At 44.2% G+C, this 20,124-nt stretch overlaps 2 protein-coding genes across 4 annotated transcripts; one reads left to right on the forward strand and one right to left on the reverse strand.

Annotated features, from left to right (window-relative positions):
• Positions 1 to 3,766: 3,766 nt before the first annotated feature.
• On the forward strand, positions 3,767 to 10,430 carry LOC130170641 (ELAV-like protein 1). Of its 2 annotated transcripts, XM_056378146.1 has the most exons (8): positions 3,767 to 3,932; positions 4,623 to 4,685; positions 4,824 to 4,895; positions 5,066 to 5,234; positions 7,805 to 7,908; positions 8,430 to 8,583; positions 8,669 to 8,894; positions 9,339 to 10,430. In XM_056378146.1, the coding sequence occupies exons 2-8, from the start codon at positions 4,650 to 4,652 to the stop codon at positions 9,655 to 9,657; spliced, it is 1,080 nt and encodes a 359-aa protein (XP_056234121.1). In that variant the 5' UTR covers positions 3,767 to 3,932; positions 4,623 to 4,649; the 3' UTR covers positions 9,658 to 10,430. The 2 variants fall into 2 exon arrangements, with proteins under 2 accessions (XP_056234121.1, XP_056234122.1); XM_056378147.1 differs by lacking the exons at positions 3,767 to 3,932; positions 4,623 to 4,685; positions 4,824 to 4,895; positions 7,805 to 7,908 and having other exon boundaries at positions 5,096 to 5,234.
• A 136-nt stretch (positions 10,431 to 10,566) lies between these two features.
• tmem259 (transmembrane protein 259) lies at positions 10,567 to 19,742 on the reverse strand. 2 transcript variants are annotated; one of them, XM_056378143.1, is made up of 12 exons: positions 19,364 to 19,742; positions 18,042 to 18,458; positions 17,336 to 17,641; positions 16,905 to 17,088; positions 16,483 to 16,593; positions 16,268 to 16,390; positions 16,012 to 16,112; positions 15,822 to 15,879; positions 15,575 to 15,658; positions 15,142 to 15,274; positions 14,598 to 14,697; positions 10,567 to 13,211 (listed from the first exon to the last, which is right to left on the reverse strand). In XM_056378143.1, exons 2-12 carry the CDS (start codon positions 18,255 to 18,257, stop codon positions 12,444 to 12,446), a joined length of 2,184 nt encoding a protein of 727 aa, XP_056234118.1. In that variant the 5' UTR covers positions 18,258 to 18,458; positions 19,364 to 19,742; the 3' UTR covers positions 10,567 to 12,443. The 2 variants fall into 2 exon arrangements, with proteins under 2 accessions (XP_056234118.1, XP_056234119.1); XM_056378144.1 differs by having other exon boundaries at positions 16,959 to 17,088; positions 19,364 to 19,741.
• Between the last annotated feature and the right edge of the window lie 382 nt (positions 19,743 to 20,124).

Genomic DNA, 20,124 nt, shown 5'->3' on the forward strand with positions numbered 1-20,124 from the left:
CCTGACAACAGACTGAAGTATTAATAAATACTATGTCCATAAATATCCATAAAAAATACACAGTAGTAGTATAAATAAACAGTAGATATATACTGTATGTATATATATATATCCCCTAGGGGAAATTCATGTGTCCATTAGCTCATTGTTGATGATAATAATAATAATAATAATAATATAATAATAATAATAAAAGTATGGTTAATAATAAATGAACAATAATAATTAGATTAGTCCACTTCCTTTGGCAAAGGAGATGTATAGCCTTGATGGCAGAGGGAACTAAGGATCTCCTGAACCTCTCTGTTCTGCAGTGAGATTAGACGTTTGCTGCAGCTGTAGCTGCTTCTCTGTCCTGCCAGTATGTTGTGGAGAGGGTGGTTGGTATTGTCTAAGATGGCCCCCATCCTACATTGCATGCGTCTCTCCACAACAGTCCTGAGTGAGTCCAGACTCCTGCCAAGCACAGACCCAGCCTTTTTGATCAGCTTGTCCAGTCTCTTTGTGTTCATGTCGGACATGCTGCTGCCCCAGCAGACTGCAGCATAAAATAGTTACACTGGTCACCACTGACAATGATAAAACATTTGCAACATTTCACTGCAGACGTAAAAGGACCTGAGCCTCCTGAGGAAAAAGAGCCGGCTCCGCCCCTTCAGGTAGACGGCATCCGTGTTCAGGGACCAGTCTAGTTTACTGTCCAGGTGCACACCTAGGTATTTATAAGTGTGCACCACCTCAATGTCCTTCCCTTGAATGTTGACTGGCTGAAGGGTGGGCCTAGACCTCCCAAAGTCGATAACCATCTCCTTGGTCTTGGAGGTGTTCAGAAGGAGGCAGTTCTTGTAGCTCCATTCACTGAAGGCCATCGTCAGATCCCTGTACTCCTCTTCCTGCCAGTTCCTGATACATGCCACAATAGATGTGTCATCTGAGTATTTCTGGATGTGGCAGGACTCAGAGTTGTATTTAAAGTCGGCCATATACAGGGTGAACATTAACGGAGCCAGAACAGTCCCCTGTGGAGCCCCAGTGCTGCTCATCACTGTCCCTGAGACACAGTTACCCAGCCTGACGTACTGTGGCCGTCTTGTCAGGTAATCCACAATCCAGGACGTGAAGCAGGGATCCACCCCCATCCCTTTCAGCTTGTTTTTAAGAGTGGAGGGTTGGATGGTGTTAAATGCACTTGAAAAATCAAAGAGCATAATCGTTATGTAGATACCTGGCTCATCCAAGTAAGAATGGATGGAGCATGTAAAGGACGGCATCATCCACTCCAATATGTTCTTTGTAGGCGAACTGTAGGGGGTCTAGTGCATGTTCAACCTGTGGCCTCAGAAGGTGGAGGAGGAGCTACTCCAGGGCTTTCCTGATCTGTGACGTGAGGGCCACCGGTCTGTAGTCATTTATCTCAGCCGGTTGCCCTACTTTAGCAAGACATGAGGTTTTCCATAGGACCCAGACCCTCCCTGTTTGTAGGCTTAAGTTAAAGATCCTTGGACACATATCATCCATCATCCAGGCCTGCTGCCTTTCTAGGACGTAGCCTCTTGAGCTCCGCCCTCACCTCCTCGGCTGTAAAGGACAGGAGACTTGACCCCAGTGTGGAGGGAGTTGCAGCTGCAGTGTCAGGTTGTGAAGGAGATGCTGTAGGAGAAGCTGCAGCTGAAGCAGTGGAAAAGAGAACAGGTGAGGCTGCGTCAAACCTTGACCTAATTGGCCTTGTCCACATCACCTGATGTTGCCTGGCTGTTTATTCTCTTGATAGCCAGTGATGGTCCTCATCCCCTTCCACACCTCTCTGGTGTTGTTGTGCTGCAGCTTCCTCTTTACTTTCTTTTTGTAGTCCTCCTTCGCCAGCTTTAATCTTAGATAGATAGATAGATACACTCCCCTCCAAAAGTATTGGAACAGTGAGGCCAATTCCTTTATTTTTGCTGTAGACTGAAAACATTTGGGTTTGACATCAAAAGATGAATATGAGACAAGAGATCAACATTTCAGCTTTTATTTCCAGGTATTTACATCTGGATCTGATACACAACTTAGAAGATAACATTATTTGTAAAGGAACACCAAATTTTTAGGTGAGCAAAAGTATTGGAACAGATAGACTTAAAATAGATTAAAGTGTATAAGACTTAATATTTATTTGCAAATCCTTTGCATGCAATAACTGCATCAAGCCTGTGACCCACTGACATCACCAAACTGTTGCATTCTTCTTTTGTGATGCTTTTCCAGACTTTCACCGCAGCCTCTTTCAGTTGTTGTTTGTTTTGGGGGGTTACTCCCTTCAGTCTCTTCTTTAACAGGTAAAATGCTCTGTAGGGTTTAAGTCTGGAGATTGACTTGGCCAGTCTAAAACCTTCCACTTCTTGCCCCTGATGAACTCCTTTGTTGTGTGTTTTGGGTCATTATCTTGCTGCATGATGAAGGATCTCCAAATCAGTTTGGTTGCATCTTTCTTTAAATTGGCAGACAAAATGTTTCTGTAGACTTCTGAGTTCATTTTGCTGCTGCCATCATGTGTTACATCATCAATGAAGACTAATGAGCCCGTCCCAGAAGAAGCCATGCAAGCCCAAGCCATGACATCACCTCCACCGTGTTACACAGATGAGCTTGTATGTTTGGGATCATGAGCAGATCCTTTCTTTCTCCAAACTTTAGCCTTTCCATCACTTTGGTAAAGGTTAATCTTTACCTCATCAGTCCATAAAACTTTGTCCCAGAATTTTTCAGGCCCGTCTCTGTACTTTTTTGGCAAATTCCAGCCTGGCCTTCTTATTCTTCTTGCTAATGAGTGGTTTGTATCTTCTGGTGTAGCCTCTGTTCTTTTGTTCATGAAGTCTTCTGTGAACAGTAGATTCTGATTCCTTCACTCCTGCCCTCTGGAGGTTGTTGCTGATGTCACTAACAGTTGTTTTAGGGTCTTTCTTTACAGCTCTCACAATGTTTCTGTCCTCAACAGCTGCTGTTTTCCTCGGTCTACCCATTCGATCACTGTTACTTAGTACACCAGTGCTTTCTTTCTTCTTCAGGACATTCAAAATGGTTGTACTGGCTACGGCCAATATTTGTGCAATGGCTGTAATTGATTTTCCATCTTCTCTCAGCTTCACCCATAGACAGCTCTCTGGTTTTCATGTTGGTTACACCTCTAACTATAAATGCTATATATAAAAACTATAAAATTCCAATCTGAAACTGAGCGTAGACATTCAGTGCTATTTATTGTTTGAATAATCATTGTAATAGGACACACCTGGGCAACAATACACACCTGTCAGTCACATGTTCCAATACTTTTGCTCACATGAAAAATGGGTGTGTTCAAAATAAAAGGTGCTATCTTCTAAGTTGTGTATCAGATCCAGATGTAAATACCTGGAAATAAAAGCTGAAATGTTGATCTCTTGTCTCATATTCATCTTTTGGTGTCAAACCCAAATGTTTTCAGTCTACAGCAAAAATAAAGGAACTGGCCTCATTGTTCCAATACTTTTGGAGGGGAGTGTAGATAGATAGATAGATAGATAGATAGATAGATAGATAGATAGATAGATAGATAGATAGATACTTTATTTATCTTTATTTATTTACATAGTATAAATAAACAGTAGTAGTAGTAGTATAAATACACAGTAGTAGTATTAGTAGTAGTAGACCACGTCGTATTCTATGAGCCCAGCAGGTGGGGATGATCAGCTGATAGTCCAACTAACCACACAGAAGAAGAAAATCGGTGGTCCCGCGATACTTCACAGCGTGAGTGCTTTTTCTTTGTGTGGAGCGGGGAGCAGCTAAGAGCTAATCGACCGTTATAAAATCGGTGTGTTAACATAGCATAGCATCAGCATTGCATCCGTCCGCAGGTCGATATAAGACGGAGTTCAGTCTGAGTCACCTATCTGTAACAATCACAGGTAAGAGGTGCGACGTCTGTTAGCAACGTTAGCGCGCCGTTAGCCGGGTAGACTCTGTGAGGCCGCGCGCTAACATGCGGCTAACGTTAGCTTTAGTGTTAGCACGGTGTTAGCTCAGCACTTTTATGTCTTAAATTATATCAGACTCAGCTATCACAAACAGCTCCCCTCGTCGCCTCCGTCAGCAAGTATTACTCTTAGTGTCCGCAGGGTCAGGATTTGGGTCTGGTTTGGACCAGTCCCGGTTCAGAGTTCGGATCGTTTCAGTCGTGCTTAATTCAGGATCGTTTCCATAGTCAGTTCTTAGTTTTGTCAGTACAAATGTTAACCTGCTCTCACCTGTCAGTAAAGGTAACCTATATTTGAACCAGATTTAAAGCGGACCGGAACTAGATTTAACCGAGATTTAAACCAGACCTGAACCAAATTTAAACTGGATTTGTTCCTTGAGTTAAATCATATGGACCATGTTCAAGCGAAACTCTCTAAAATTGAACTGAGGGTCTGAGTCACCTCTAAAATCTTGTTCACCTGTTCACACCTGCTGTTGTTTAGTAGCATCTTCCTTCATACTTGTGGTTTTTGGCATCAGCTGATCTGGATCACATGGTCTTCCCAGCTGGAGGTCTGACTGATCAATGCTGATCACTAATTAATCATGACCAATAACATGAAGCTGGTTTCTTTCAGACACAGTGAACCACCTGAGTTGTCTCCATGGCATTAAGAAGAGGACACATCAGGTACCTGAAGGTGAGTCGATTGATAAGTGATCAGATCAATTATGTCCTGATATCTGCACAGACCCCCCCTCTACCTGTGCGGATGTTATTGTTACTAATAGGTTCAGGTATGTGTTGTGTTGTGTGTAACACCTGTGTGTTGTTTCAGGTGTGTGAGGTTCAGTCGTCTCAGAATGATGTCAGAGACGCTCAGCATGCTGCCAAAGGAGCCCTTGGAAAGGTGAGTGCTGCGCTCTGATTTGCTGAATATACTAGTCGTCACTGATGACATCACAGTTAAGTAGGTAGTTTGGAAGTAGGAAGTTAATGTGTCATATTCAGTTCTATTCAACCAGTCTGTCAGTGTGCTGATGATGTCATGAAGGTGCTGATGATGTCACTGTGCCTCAGGAGCTGTATGATAACGGCTTCAGTGACCAGATGATGGAGGACGAGGACGCGCGGACAAACCTGATCGTGAACTACCTGCCTCAGAGCATGAGTCAGGACGAGCTGCGCAGCCTCTTCAGCAGCGTGGGCGACGTGGAGTCGGCCAAACTCATCAGGGACAAAGTCGCAGGTAACTCCCCCTGCAGTACTACTGCTGTACTGTCACCTCTGAGTACTTGTACTACAACACAATGCTTCTGACATATCAGTAATACTGCAGTACTACTGTGTTTCAGTACAGAACCAGCAGTACTAGTATTGTAGTACTACCTTAGTGCTAATGCTACTAAGGTTAGTTAGAACAAATACTGCAGTACTAAAGAGGTACAGCAACTATAAGTAGGTTCTGATACATGACGGTACTAATACTGCAAGTGAAAATAATTGGTAGTAGTGGTGATGGTAGTATTAGTATCATTAGTAGTAGTATTAATAGTAGTAGCATTAGTAGGTTATAGTAGAAGTATTAATAGTAGTAGTTGTATCAGTAGTAGTAATAATAGTAGTATTAATGGTGGCAGTAGTAGTAGTAGCATTAGTGGTATTAGTTGCAGTAGTAGTACTAGTAGTATAAGTACTTCCTACAGTATTTCCTGTGAACTCTTTTTGTCCAGCAGCCGTTTCTTTTTGTTCTGAAGTTTTTCTTTTTAATTTTTTGGTGTTTTCACTGATCCGCTGATTTTTGCTTATTTATAATTTTTTTTCTTTGTTTTTAATGAAATTGAATGTTTTCTTTTCTTTGTTGGTTTTTTTTTTTTTTTTTTTTTTTTTTTTTTTTTTTTATAAAAGCAGTGGTTCTCAAACTTTTTGGGCTGCGACCACCCTAAACATTTAAGCCTCGCCCTCACGGGACAGACACCTGACCTCTGATCTCTGTTGGAGCTGCCGTCACCTGACTGTTGAGTCAAGCCTGACGCTGTCTCCGCTTCACGTCTCTGCTGACACAGTCATTAGCTAACGTTAGCACCTGCTGCTGTCCTCATCAGAGAGGTCTCACTCTGATCAGTTCTATAAAGACAAGATGTCACTGCTGCAGGAGATTTAATGGATGAACCATAATCAAAAATATTGATTATTAATTTATTTTGAAAACTGTTCCGCAATCCCCAGAAATAATCTTGCATCCCCCGGGGGTCCTAACCCACAGGTTGAGCGCCACTGTTTTAAAGGACGAGTCTGTTATTTTTCTCTGAACAGTGTCTGAATATTTTTCTTTTCTGCACTGTTGTTGTTGTTTTTTATTTTTCACACCAGGTTTAATGACGACTGTTTAACAGGTATCTGATGATGATCGGGGCGACATGGATCAATAATCTGTCACATACACAGTAAAAACACATGAACATCAGCGAATAAAAAAATCAGACTACTTCATCACGTTGCTGCAGAAATGATAAATAATAATAAATAATATGGTAAAACTAAGGTCTGAGATGTTAAAGGTAGAAAAATCTTTATTTTCTTCATCATGTCGCCCGACCTTCAATCAACAGTTTTTGTTTTTAATCATTAACTGAATTTAACAAGAATGTACAGATGTTTTAATTCTGTTTTCACCTGTTTTATTTTATTTTTCAGGCTTTGAAAATGTTTGTAAAGTTTTGATAACGAATGTATGAAGGCCTGAACAAGTCCAGAAAACTGTCACCTGACTCGGACCTGAGCTGTTAACAGGTTCTGACCCAGTCCAGTTTTCACCAGACCATGAAGGCTGTCACATGACCAGTTTTCCAGGAAGTCTCTATGTCTCGATCGCAATAATTCATGCAAATTCAACGAATCCCTGTGAATTCTGTGCGACCTTGCATTTTTGTCCAATCTCTGCAACTTCTCCACAAATTTGATCAAAAATTATCAAATTTTTCCGCAGGTTGAACCAATCACACCAGTCCCTGATCAGAACCTTGACGATTTCACCAAACTCACTTCCTTGTTTCTGGTGTTAAAGCAACATGAACATTTCATATTCACCAACAAACATCACAGTTAAAGACCGTGTGAAGACATTCAACCGTGTTTCACATGAAAGGGTTAGATAGTTTTATATCGCTGCCACATTGTGGTGTAGCTGCTGTAGCCTCTGAGCTGCTCAGTGAATTCAATCATTAATTAGTAAAAACATCCTTTCATTCATCATTCACTCTGATCAAACTGTTTCATAGGCAGAAATCTGGGGGGGGGGCACTCTACTTTATAAATTGATGAGGTGATTATAAAGATCAGCTCTACCTGTGATTGAGACAGAGCAGAGAAGCAGAATCTCTTGTGAAGACTGTGTCACCAGCTGCACTGACTTGGATTAATTCTCACTGGAACAAATTGCCCTCCATTTCAATGAATTATAGGAAAAAAACATCTAAAAACATTGCAACTTTCATCACAACTTTTAAGAAAAGCTGCCGTGAAATTGGGTATTTAAGTCGCAACAATGCCAAAAGAAGGTGTGAAATCCTGGAGGGAATGACACTCAGCTGGTGATCACTACAGACCCGTTCACATAGAGCCCTGATGCTGGTCTGAGTTTTCTGGGTTTGTTTAGAGGAGTGAAATGTTTGACGCACTTTCGAGATTTTGTGCTGAGATTTGTGGTCTGTGTTCAGATGGTGACCTCTGTATGTTTGTTTCTATCCAGAATGTGTGGCAGCTGCACCACAGACAGTTTGTTATTTTATTTTGTTGTTTTCCTTTGTGTTTCTCTAGGCCACAGTTTAGGTTACGGCTTTGTTAACTTTGTTAACCCTAGTGATGCAGAGAGGGCTATCAGTACCCTCAATGGCCTGAGGCTACAGTCTAAAACTATCAAGGTAAAGTGCCACAGGTGCTCTTTGATTTTCCTGTCTCAACTGATAGATGTGTTATGTTCCCTGGACAGTAGAGGGCGCTCTCTCCTGCAAACTGTCTGACGGATGAAGGTATTTTAAAACTCTGCTGTCATGTTTTTATTTTTACTCTTATATCCTGCTTTCATATCGACACATGTCGACACTGAATCTGTGAATTTCTTCAGTTCAGTGTGACAATGTGCTGAACTTTTATTTTTATAAATTGATGCTTTTATTTTGAGAAAAGTGCCCAACGATCTCAGCCTATTTGGATGCTTTTATTTTGTCTTTTTTTCATTTATTTGGGACCAATCTGGATAACTGTTTGTTTGTTTGTTTGTTTATTTATTTATTTTAATGAACATTTAAACACATTTAAATATGTCTGGAATTTATTGTAAGACTGGATGTAACTGTATTTTATTTTGTTCAGTGGTTACTTTTATAAGAATCATTCTGGTTGTTATGGCGACGGACTGAAACCGCTCTTCTCGCCTCCTCAGGTCTCGTACGCACGGCCGAGTTCAGACATGATCAAAGATGCAAACCTTTACATCAGCGGTTTGCCGAGGACGTTGAGTCAGCCAGAGCTGGAGGACATGTTCACTCGCTACGGACACATCATAAACTCCAGAGTGCTGGTTGACCAGGCCTCAGGTCAGTACCACACAGTCATGTGACCAGTCATGTGACCACAGCCCTTCAGTCCTGACTCTTATCTTCGATCTAATTGGTTGTTCAGGTCTGTCTCGGGGCGTTGCCTTTATCCGGTTTGATAAGCGAGCTGAGGCCGAAGACGCCGTCAAACACCTGAATGGGCACACCCCTCCCGGCAGCTCTGAGCCAATCACAGTCAAGTTCGCTGCCAACCCCAATCAGGCCAGGAACTCCCAGATGATGTCACAGATGTACCATGGCCAATCACGGCGCTTCGGAGGACCCGTCCATCACCAGGCGCAGAGGTTCAGGTACTCTCACCTGTTGGTGTCATCCACTCAAAGATTAGAGATACTGCTGTTTGATTGGCTACTCAATAACTGTCACTTGAAGCATTGTACTTCCTGTAATATATCAAACACTGTGGCCTTTATTTCTATTAGAGATACATCTTTGTTTCTATTAGAGAGAGACTTTTATCTCTATTAAATATGCATCTTTATTTATATTAGAGATGCATCTTTATTCCTATTAGAGATGCATCTTTATTTTCATGAGATTGACTTTTATTTCTATTAGATGAATCTTTATTTCTATTAGAGACAGATTTTTATTTTTAGTCTGCAGTCAGATTTTATTGTTCTAATGATGATGTAGTTCAGGTGAGATGATTTTTTTTTTTTTACCTGGTCTTTGTTTGTTGTGCTCCCTTTATTTGTCCTGTTTCTTACTTCCTACTTCCTGTTTGATTCCAGGTTTTCTCCAATGAGCGTGGACCACATGAGTGGAGGGGGTGGGGTCTCAGGGAACTCATCCTCTGGTTGGTGCATTTTCATCTACAACTTGGGGCAAGACGCGGACGAGGCCATCCTGTGGCAGATGTTTGGGCCATTCGGTGCCGTCGTCAACGTGAAAGTGATCCGAGATTTCAACACAAACAAGTGCAAAGGTTTTGGCTTCGTTACTATGACGAACTACGAGGAAGCCGCCATGGCAATTCACAGCCTGAACGGGTACCGACTGGGAGACAAAGTCCTGCAGGTGTCCTTCAAGACCAGCAAGGGACATAAGTAGAGGGTGGGGGTGGGGGTGGGGGGGTCTTGATGTTCTCTGAAACGAACAAGTAAATAGTTTTTTTTTTTTGTTTGTTTGTTTGTTTTTTTTCTCTCTCTCTCTCTTCTGTCAGTTGAGCCGAAGAGTTTTCAGACTGTTTTGTTTTGGTCAATGTGAGTTTTTTTCCCAGCATGCCTGGTTTCTTTGACATCACTTGTTGTAAAATGTTGTTTCTCTAAAAACTGGTCCAGGACGGAGGACTGAGACAGGATGGTGGTGGTTACATGTGTAACCTGAGTTCCGCATGTTGAGATGATATTAGTAGTTTGGATCCATGTTTGAAAACCAAATTTAAGTGACAAGCTACAAACTGAAACCTGCCGAGACGTGGGGAAGAGGGTCATTGCAGTTAAGGGCAGAACATTTTAATATTAAAGTGGATCAGCTGGTGGTTATTAAAACGTATCATCTGACCTCAGTTTCTCCTGTTTTTGTTTGAATTTTTCAAAGTAAAGCTGTTGCTGATGTCATCAGTGTTAGTGGATTGACACCTGTGTGGGCCTATAAGCAGGCAGAAGGCGGGGCCCGAGGTCATGTACAAAGATGCAGTTTAATTCCATGAAAAAACGATTTTATTTCATATTTTTTAAAAATGGCTTCCAAGCAAAAACAAAGCGTTTAATGTGTAGTGATGCTTTTTTTTTTTCTTTTGATTTGTATTTTATTTTTGTATCGCAGCTTCTTGGTGATGTTGGATGTTCATTCACTAATAAATCTGTTTTTGGAAATCATGACTGAGAGTCCGTATTTATCAATTAATGATAAAGAAATAATTTTTTAAAGAAATTAAAAGTAAAAAAAAAAAATTGCTGAAACAGTTTCTTGTGTTTAAACTGAACTCAGCAGAAATGATTGACACGTTCAGACGGGTTGGTGCGAACAGCTGTTGTGCACTGGTTTTACTGGTTTTACTGGACAGTTAAATACACTTTGATGAGTTTCAGGCTTCAGATCAACTAAAGATGCTACAGCCATCCAGCAGAGGCACAAAGAAGAAAAACTCTCACAATCCCAAAACCTCCAAAGCCCATCAGCTGGGTTCAGTGTCTGTCTCTGATGCTGAGTCACACCTCAGGCCCCGCCCCCTTCACAACAGGCAGACCAGTGGTTTGATGAGGCAGCCGTCTCTGTCCAGTTCACCGCAGGTCACCTGGGCAATGGTGTGTTCAGGTCATTATTGATCAGGTGTTAATGACTAGTCCAGGATCAAGGAACTCAGACCGTGTAACTGGTCCAAGTTGGACCAGATCGGATTTAGCCTGGTTTGATTTCAGGTATTTAAACTCAGGATTACAAAGTCTGACTTTACCCCGGGTTAGCCACTGAATTCTGGGGACTCAGGTCACTGCGATGAGTTCAGGGGACTTGGGGGACTTAGTGGACTTAGTAACTGTGATGAGTTCAGGGGACTTGGGGGACTTAGTTATTGCGATGAGTTCAGGGAACTCTACCGGGAGGCGGGGCCAAAGGTGTGACACAGCTTGCATTATACTGCACAACCAATCAGCTTGATCGGCTGCTGTTGACTCTGAAGCGTCCACAGACAGTCGGAGGATTATTGATAAGGCATCCGTTCTGACAGGAAGTCCTGATCCACCAAAATGCTCCATAACAAACTTCCTGTTCTAAAAGAGTCTTTTTCTTCAAAATAAAAGCAGGTGGAAACAAAAAATCAACACAGTTCAGAATTTGTGCTTCAATCTGTCAGAATCAGGGCTGATCAATACAGATCAGCAGTTTTTATCTGGGGAATCAGTGAAGCTGATTTTCAGTTTCAGTTCACTTTAATTTGGCTTATATATTTCTTATTAATCAATAAATCCAAAATGTGTTAGTCCGTCTGTCAGTATGTTCCCTCCTGTCTGTGGCTCTCAGCTCATTGGTTCCTACAGCTTACAGCTGATCACTGAAGTTTTTATCAAACAGGAGGAAACTGACCTTGTTGGGGACTATTTCCAGCGGCAGATTTATCCACATTTGGTGCTTTATTGAATGTTTGAGGCAGCAGGGTGGTGTGAGAGTCAGAGGAGTCAGACCTAGTTTGTGTTTACAGGTATGGAGGTAAAACAAACTGAAAACAATGTGGATCATGTTCATGTGAGTCTGAAGAGATTTCTTATTTTAGATTCTGCTCACATGTCCCTAAATAAAGTCATGTTTTATCGACAGATGACGCAATTAACTAATTAATCAATTAACTGATAAACATGAAATGAAATCAAACAGTAGATTAATTGAAGTGAGGACTGAGCGGAGCCTGTTAATGAGATGATAATCATTAGCTGCAGCTGTGTTCGAATGAACTCACCTGAGGACAGGTGAGATTAATCAATCAATCAGTTCATTAACAGTCTTCAACTGGTTTTATAATTAACAATTTTTTCCCTGGTTCCAGCTTCATGTTTTCTATCACTCTCTGGGTTTCAAAGAACTGGACTGGCCCTGACTGGACTGGATTCAGAATCAAACCCTGTCTCTATGACGACCAGTTTAACCATCATGTGACCTGCTGCAGGGTCTCAATCCTCAAGTTTGAAACACTGAACTAATCAATGAATCAGATATTAGTTTAAATTTAGAAATACAATGTGACTGGTCAGACCAGAACTGGAGGTCTGGATCCTGATCTGATGTGGATCAATATGAAAACCCCTCCTTGATCACTAATTAATCACCCTGATCAGCTGACAGACTGAGGCACAGTGTCAGACAGGTGAGATGATGTCAGCAGGACTACATCTGGACTCTCAGGACGGGGTCTGTGAGGGAGTCTGCTGCTGCTGTGGTGGTCTGCAGTCCCAGTTTGTACCTGGACTCTGTAGGGGGGGGCAGTCTGTCTGTGGGGGCTCTGCAGCCACAGGCCCCGCCTCCGAGACCCCCGCCTCCGAGACCCCCGCCTCCGCCTGCAGCCCTCTGATTGGATGGCTGGGTGGAGGGTCAGCTCCTGCTGTGGTTTTAATTTCTACTGAAACGGCATTTGGATCTTCATCATCACCTCCTCCTCCTCCTCCTCCTCCACCACCACCACCTGCTCCTCCTCTTCCTCCTCCTCCTCCTCCTCCCATCCAGAACTCAGCCACCACGCTGATTTCTCCTGCTCCTGCTGACCCCTGACCTCCAGCTGCGCCTGCCCCGCTGACAGGGAGGGGCTCGATGGAGTCAGGGAGGCGCTGGGCGGAGGAGGACAGAGACTCAGCGATGATGGCAGCCGTCTGAGCAACCCAGTTCAACTCCGACCTCACCTCCCCTCCCCCTCCTGCTGCTGGAGAGGAGGAGGGCTGGGGGTCAGCCTGAGGCTGGGGTGTGTCGACGGGTCCGGGTTGGGGGGTGTCGGTGGGTCTAGGACCGGCAGCGGCAGCGGCGGCAGCAGCAGCGTGGTTGTTGTTCAGGTTGTCCTGCAGGGCTGTCTGGTTGGCATGACCCGCCTGCTGGTTCTGCAGCAGCATCTCCTGGATCCGGATCTGCTGCAGGATGGCAGGAAGCTCGTAGTGGTGGAAAAAGTAGATCATGGAGTGCTGGAGGGGGAGGGGCAGGAAGTTAGTGTCTGTCTGTTCTGTGTGTTCTGTGTGTTCTGGTGTTCTGTGTGTTCTGTGTGTTCTGTGTGTTCTGGTGTTCTGTGTGTTCTGGTGTTCTGTGTGTTCTGTGTGTTCTGTGTGTTCTGGTGTTCTGTGTGTTCTGTGTGTTCTGTGTGTTCTGTGTGTTGGTGTTCTGGTGTTCTGGTGTTCTGTGTGTTCTGTGTGTTCTGTGTGTTCTGTGTGTTCTGTGTGTTGGTGTTCTGTGTGTTCTGTGTGTTCTGTGTGTTCTGTGTGTTCTGGTGTTCTGGGTGTTCTGGGTGTTCTGGGTGTTCTGTGTGTTCTGGGTATTCTTGTGTTCTGTGAGTTGTGTGTGTTGGTGTTCTGGGTGTTCTGGTGTTCTGTGTGTTCTGTGTGTTCTGTGTGTTCAGGTGTTCTGGTGTTCTGTGTGTTCTGTGTGTTCTGTGTGTTGGTGTTCTGTGTGTTCTGTGTGTTGGTGTTCTGGTGTTCTGTGTGTTCTGTGTGTTCTGGTGTTCTGTGTGTTCTGTGTGTTCTGTGTGTTCTGTGTGTTCTGTGTGTTCTGGTGTTCTGTGTGTTCTGTGTGTTCTGGTGTTCTGTGTGTTCTGGGTGTTCTGGGTATTCTTGTGTTCTGTGAGTTGTGTGTGTTCTGTGTGTTCTGTGTGTTCTGGGTATTCTCGTGTTCTGTGAGTTGTGTGTGTTCTGTGTGTTCTGTGTGTTCTGTGTGTTCTGTGTGTTCTGTGTGTTGGTGTTCTGTGTGTTCTGTGTGTTCTGTGTGTTCAGGTGTTCTGGTGTTCTGGTGTTCTGTGTGTTCAGGTGTTCTGGTGTTCTGGTGTTCTGTGTGTTCTGTGTGTTCTGGTGTTCTGGTGTTCTGGGTGTTCTGTGTGTTCTGGTGTTCTGTGTGTTCTGTGTGTTCTGGTGTTCTGGTGTTCTGTGTGTGTGTTCTGTGTGTTCTGGTGTTCTGGTGTTCTGGTGTTCTGGTGTTCTGGTGTTCTGGTGTTCTGGTGTTCTGGTGTTCTGGTGTTCTGGTGTTCTGGTGTTCTGGTGTTCTGGGTGTTCTGTGTGTTCAGGTGTTCTGGTGTTCTGTGTGTTCTGGGTGTTGGTGTTCTGGGTGTTCTGGGTGTTCTGGGTGTTCTGGGTGTTCTGTGTGTTCTGGTGTTCTGGTGTTCTGTGTGTTCTGTGTGTTCTGGTGTTCTGGTGTTCTGGTGTTCTGGGTATTCTTGTGTTCTGTGAGTTGTGTGTGTTGGTGTTCTGGGTGTATTGATCCAGATGATCTGGTTCTTCTCACTCAGATAACAGCGCTCTTATTTTGAAATGAAACCAGTGTTTGACGATGATGATGATGATGATGATGACGGTGGTGGTTCTAACCTGGATGAAGAGCCAGGAGGTGACCAGGGCCAGGCTGCTGTACTGGCCATTGAAGCGGTAGTGATAGGCGTAGAAGGCGAAGTGGTAGAGATAGAAGAACCTGAGACACAACAGAGTCATTAACGAACTCACTCATTAACTCAGTCTTAACAGTGTGAGCTAAACTTATTAACTTCTGAACTCCTTGAATCATTTAACCTGTTAATATTATTAGTGGATAAAAAGTTAATTAAAATCTCATCAACTAGCAGCTGAGTCCTGACATAAACCCTTCACTTTAATAACAATTTAAACTTCTCATCAAACTCGTCAATAATAATAACAATTAACACTGATGGAAATTATGTCATCAAGTTGTTAAACTCGTTAGTTCATTAAGAACTTTTTGAATTAATGTTTAGTTTTTCAAATTAAAAGACAGGATCTGTGTCTGACAGACTCAAGTGTATGCTCTGATCATTCAGGATTAGTTCAAGTCAATTGAGGTTAATTAAGGTTCTTTAACAAGACAGTGGCACGAGCTGCTGTTGGTCATGTGACTCACCTAAGCCAGTGACGTTTGCTGGTGTTGGTGTGGCAGCAGATGGCGTCGTACTGATCGGCCAACCAGACAATGAGGATGATGTAGAAAGCTGTGGTCGTGTCATTGAAGAACTCCGACATGATGGCCTCCATACCTAAAGATAGGAAGTGACATGTCAACACAGGTGTGGTCGACTTTACCTGGGAGACTCCAGGTCTGAAAACATCTGATGTAATCAATCAGGGAGGGTAATGTAATAAAGTACCAATCAATCAATCAGTCAGGACTTGGGACTGTCAGTCCTGAATGTGGTACAAAGTAGGACTTGATTTCAACCTGGTCTGGTCTCGACTCAGGACTTGACTGTCAGGACCTGAGAATGGTCTGATCCAGACTGTCAGACCTGGTCAGACCCGACCCAGACTCAGATCCAGACTTTGTGATGTGAACTTACCGACGAGGGCCAGGATGACGGTGAGCAGAGGGGCTGCTGGGAAGGCGATGGTCATGTTCATCTCCAACATCTGAAGCAGATCCACTGAAGGGGGACAGACAGAAACCAGATCAACACCAAGTGGATCCTCCAGATAAGAGGTCCGGTTCTACCAGTCTGATCTGTATCTAAGCTTCTACTTCAAGGACTGAGAACAGAAACACTGAACTGGGTTACATTATACTGGTCAGGTTCAGAGGAGACTGACCGATGAAGACAAAGATCTGGTGGTGAGAGTATCTGAGCAGCATCGACACAGAGAGAGTCTGAAAACCACAAGACATCAAACATCAGTAAGAATAATAATAATAACAACAATAATATGAATAATATGAATAATATGAAGAAGAAGAAGAAGAAGAAGAAGAAGAAGAAGTCAGACTGACTTCTTGACTTACAAATATGACCATGATGACGAAGGCGGCCAGGTAGGAGGTTCTGGCCATCCACATGCTGACGAAGCGGTAATGTTCTCCAGAGACCACGTTCCTCAGGAACCCTGCAGAGAACCACACTGTGACATCATTACCTGATTCATCCAACACCTGGTCAACTAGAAACCTGCTTCTGTGATCTGGACTAGAAAAACTCAGGTAGTCTGTGTAGTCTGGGTCGGGATCAGACGAACCTGGTTGGTAGTATCAATAAAACTACCTTTGTTCTCCTCGTTCTCAGCGAGAGCCTTCACACTGGACATCAGGATGTCATCGTAGCCCAGGAACTCATCGAGCAAGAAACGACTGAAGCCGTCACCGAAACACTCGTCCTTCATGGGATCTACACAGAGACATGAGTCATGTGACTGAGGCAGGTGCATCAGGTAGAAGCCACGTGACCGATGCAGGTGTGTCAGGTGTGTCAGTGCTAACCCAGAGTTACGACCATGACGGGGATGTTGAGTCTCTGCCTGGTACTCTGAGACAAACGGAGGAAGCCATACTCCAGAGAATACTCTACGATGTATTCTTCCTGAGGCCACACTGAAACACAACCACAATAAAAAATAATAATAATAATAATAATAATAACAACAACAACAATAATAGTAATAACAACAATAACAATAAAGATGAACAGTAGTTTCAGTGGATGTTACGTCACTTTTTCTTTTATCAGGCTTGATGAGTCAGACATTGATTTCACCACAATCACTGTCTGACAGATAAAACAATCAATCATCAATATCAGATCAATAGATTTCAGCCTCTAACAGGAGACATGCTGCAGTCAGGAGCATGAAGAGGAGGGGTCAAGAGGAGGAGGAGGAGGATTCAGGAGGAGGAGGGTTTACCTGCTCTGGTCATCATCTCCAGTTCAGACACTGACTCCTTCAGCAGCTGCGTACCTTTAGTGGTCTGGGCAAAGGAGACGTCCTGGCTGTCGTTGACTCCTCCTCCTGCTGCTGCTGCTCCGCCTCCTCTTGCTCCACCTCCGACCAGAGAGGGCTTCAGACGAGGCTCCATGTCCAGCTCAAACTGTAGGAGACAGACAGACAGGTGAGAACAGGTCCAGCCAAGGTCCTGGTCCTCAGATCCACGTTCCCCATCAGGTCTCTCTGGGCTGACCATGATCAGATCTTTAATACTGATCCTACTGAGTTCTGATTCTGACAGACCTGAACCTGGAACAAATCTGATCCAGATCCAGAAAGTCCTGGTTTAAACATTAACCACACAGTACCCACTGGGGGGGACAAACCCAGGACCAGAACCTGAGTCTCACCTGCACTGAGCTGTTATCAAACATCTCCAGGGTCATCTCCTCTTCCTCCTCCTCTTCCTCCTGCAGCGCTGCCAGACTGAGCCCCACCCTCCCTCCTCCTCCTCCTTCCTCTGCCTCCAGCTCCTCCTGGAGGGCTGCTGAATCGTAGTACTGCAGGAAGACCGGGGCCCTGCTGGAGTTCCTCTGGATCTCCACCCGCAGGATGCCGTCACGGGGCCAGCGCTCCCTCACCGCCTCCAGACAGTTGATGGGCGAGCGAGAGAAGGCGATGTGGATGTAGGCGAGGATGAAGAGGACGAAGAGCGCCTGAGGAGGAGGAGGGGGGAGGAGTTAAGACTGAACCTTCAACAATATCTGAACACACTGAAGACTAAAGACCAGAATCAAGAGCTCAGACCCCGAGTCAGGGTCACAGACCGGGTGAAGGATCATCACTGTGGTCAGACAAAAACATGGCCATGCTCAGGTCTGTTTTATTCATGGAGGATATTCACTATATAAAAAGCTTTTATTCTGAAATTTGTGAATAGAAGGACTTTTACTTTTATCTTTGACTTCAGTCTGACCTTTAACAGTCTGATCACTGTGGCCCTGCTGTGTTAAAGCTTGGACACAGAGACCTGAGGTGGTGTGACACGTGGACCTGGTCCTGACTGTACCCTGGAGGACTCAGCAGGTCTGAGGTCGATCAGTGACTCAGACTCACTTTGAGCAAGACGAAGAACTCGAAGACTCTCCTGAAGGATGGCGGGAAAAGTCGGGCATATGTGACAGCCATCTTGAAGAAGAGGGCATGGAAGAGGCGATCTCGGACATTGATGAGGGGGTTCTGGTTCATGTTGGGGTTTCGGATTCTGTTGGGTCCCATGTTGTTGTTGTTTACAGGGACGTTGTTGTTGTTGTTGGCCTGGTTCTCAGACATGGTCTCTGGATCTGGATTACTCTGCTCACGCTGCACAAACTCACAGGTCCTGGTCCTGGTCCTGGTCTAGGTCAGCATGGCTGTCTCAATCGCTTCAGAGTCAAGGTCAAACTGACCCCAGATCAGATGAAGGTCTACAGAGTCTGGATCACTCTGGGGGGGGGGGGTCTGACGTGGACTGAGCTTCACAGAGACCTGAAACTGTGGGACACAGAGTGAACACACCTGAACATTTACTATATCAATGACACTGATCAATAACTGATAACTGATCTGTTTTCAGCCAGTTGCTGACTGTGTGTCGTCCTGACAACCGATGTCTCGTCAAGGTAATGACAAATATTCAGTTATCACAAAGCTGATTAAAATTTTTTTGATCACCTGATTGATTAATCATCTCATCGGTTCATCTGACACGTTAGTGATTGTCTTGCTAGAGGTGGAGCTGTTCTCACCTGTGTGAGGTTCCAACAGTTTACATTTGTTTACAATATTTACACCTCTTTATACCTGTTTACATGTCTACACCCGAGGCCCGAACTATGAAGCAGGCTCAACTTATCCAGGATGTTTTCGTTATCTGGCTTCACTGGGTCTAACACAGTGGCCACACAAAAGGGGCAGAATTTGCAGCATGTGGCTCAGTTGTTTTCCTTATTTATTAATCTGACCTAATCTTCTAATTTTCTCAATGAATTGATTAGTTTATATTTTTGGTGACGTATTCATATTCACTTCACTATCAGATAATTAACATTAAAGGACTGTAAACATCTGCAGCTTGGTCCGGAGGAGACGGACGGGAAGTCTCCGGCAGAGTGACCGTGTAATCCTCAGATCCTCTTTTAACACTTCTTCACACAGATCCGTCCTCTGAGGACTCTGGTCTGATGTCAGGCTGAAAACCTGGTTTCTGCCTCACACTCAGGAGACTAATGTGTATTCATGGTCCAGGCCGGTGGACTAAGGCGGTCCTGGTGGTCTCGGGGCCTGTTTTCAGCTCTGGTCCGGCAGGTAAACATCCTGCTGCGGACACCTCACACCAGTCTCATCTCAGCTTCACACCGGCCTCACACTAGCTCCACTTTAGCTGGTCTCTGTCTCACCTGTTACTGACTCCGTAGGTGTGTGTCCATGCTAACGTCTCGTCCTCGATTTTTTCATCACAAAAAACAAATAAACAGACTCTGAAACGACACAGCTAGGTTTAAGCACTGTTAGCACCGTTAGCAGGCTCCAAAGACGAGGCTAACGGAGGCTAGCAGCTAGCAGGTCCCGGAGTATGAGTGGACTCATTTCATTTTGATGCGACTCAGACTCAGACTCAGACTCAGACTCAGATCCAGATCCAGACTCAGACTCAGACTCAGAGAGATTATTATGGAGGCCGAAGATGAACTGACAGAGCTGACAGAGCTAACACAAGCTAACACAAGCTAACAGGAGACTGACGGCTGCTGTTATGAGACGGAACCACAATCAGACCGGAAATACGGGTCCTTTAGGTTCCCTGTGTTTTCCCCGGGTTCAGTCTGCCAGGTGCCTGCTCCGAGCGCACCCCTCCCCCCCAAACTTTATTAACCAACCTGCACCCTACAAATAGGTGTGATCTGCAGGATGACGTCACAAAATATGAACACTGCAATGTTCTCAGATGACATATCTTCATCACGCTCAGGTCAATCACATCATCACAGAAGCTTTAACCAGCCTCAGGAGGAGCTGCACTCAGTTCTCATCCAGGCTCAGAAACACAGGAGAGAAAACTTAAATATGAGCTGTTTTTATTCAATAGAAGGATTAAATGTACGTAACTGAAATATTAATACAATGGGCTCCAGTCGACTTGTTAATATTTAAAGTTGAA

The sequence above is a fragment of the Seriola aureovittata genome, chromosome 6 (assembly GCF_021018895.1).
Source record: "Seriola aureovittata isolate HTS-2021-v1 ecotype China chromosome 6, ASM2101889v1, whole genome shotgun sequence".
Taxonomy (NCBI): domain Eukaryota; kingdom Metazoa; phylum Chordata; class Actinopteri; order Carangiformes; family Carangidae; genus Seriola; species Seriola aureovittata.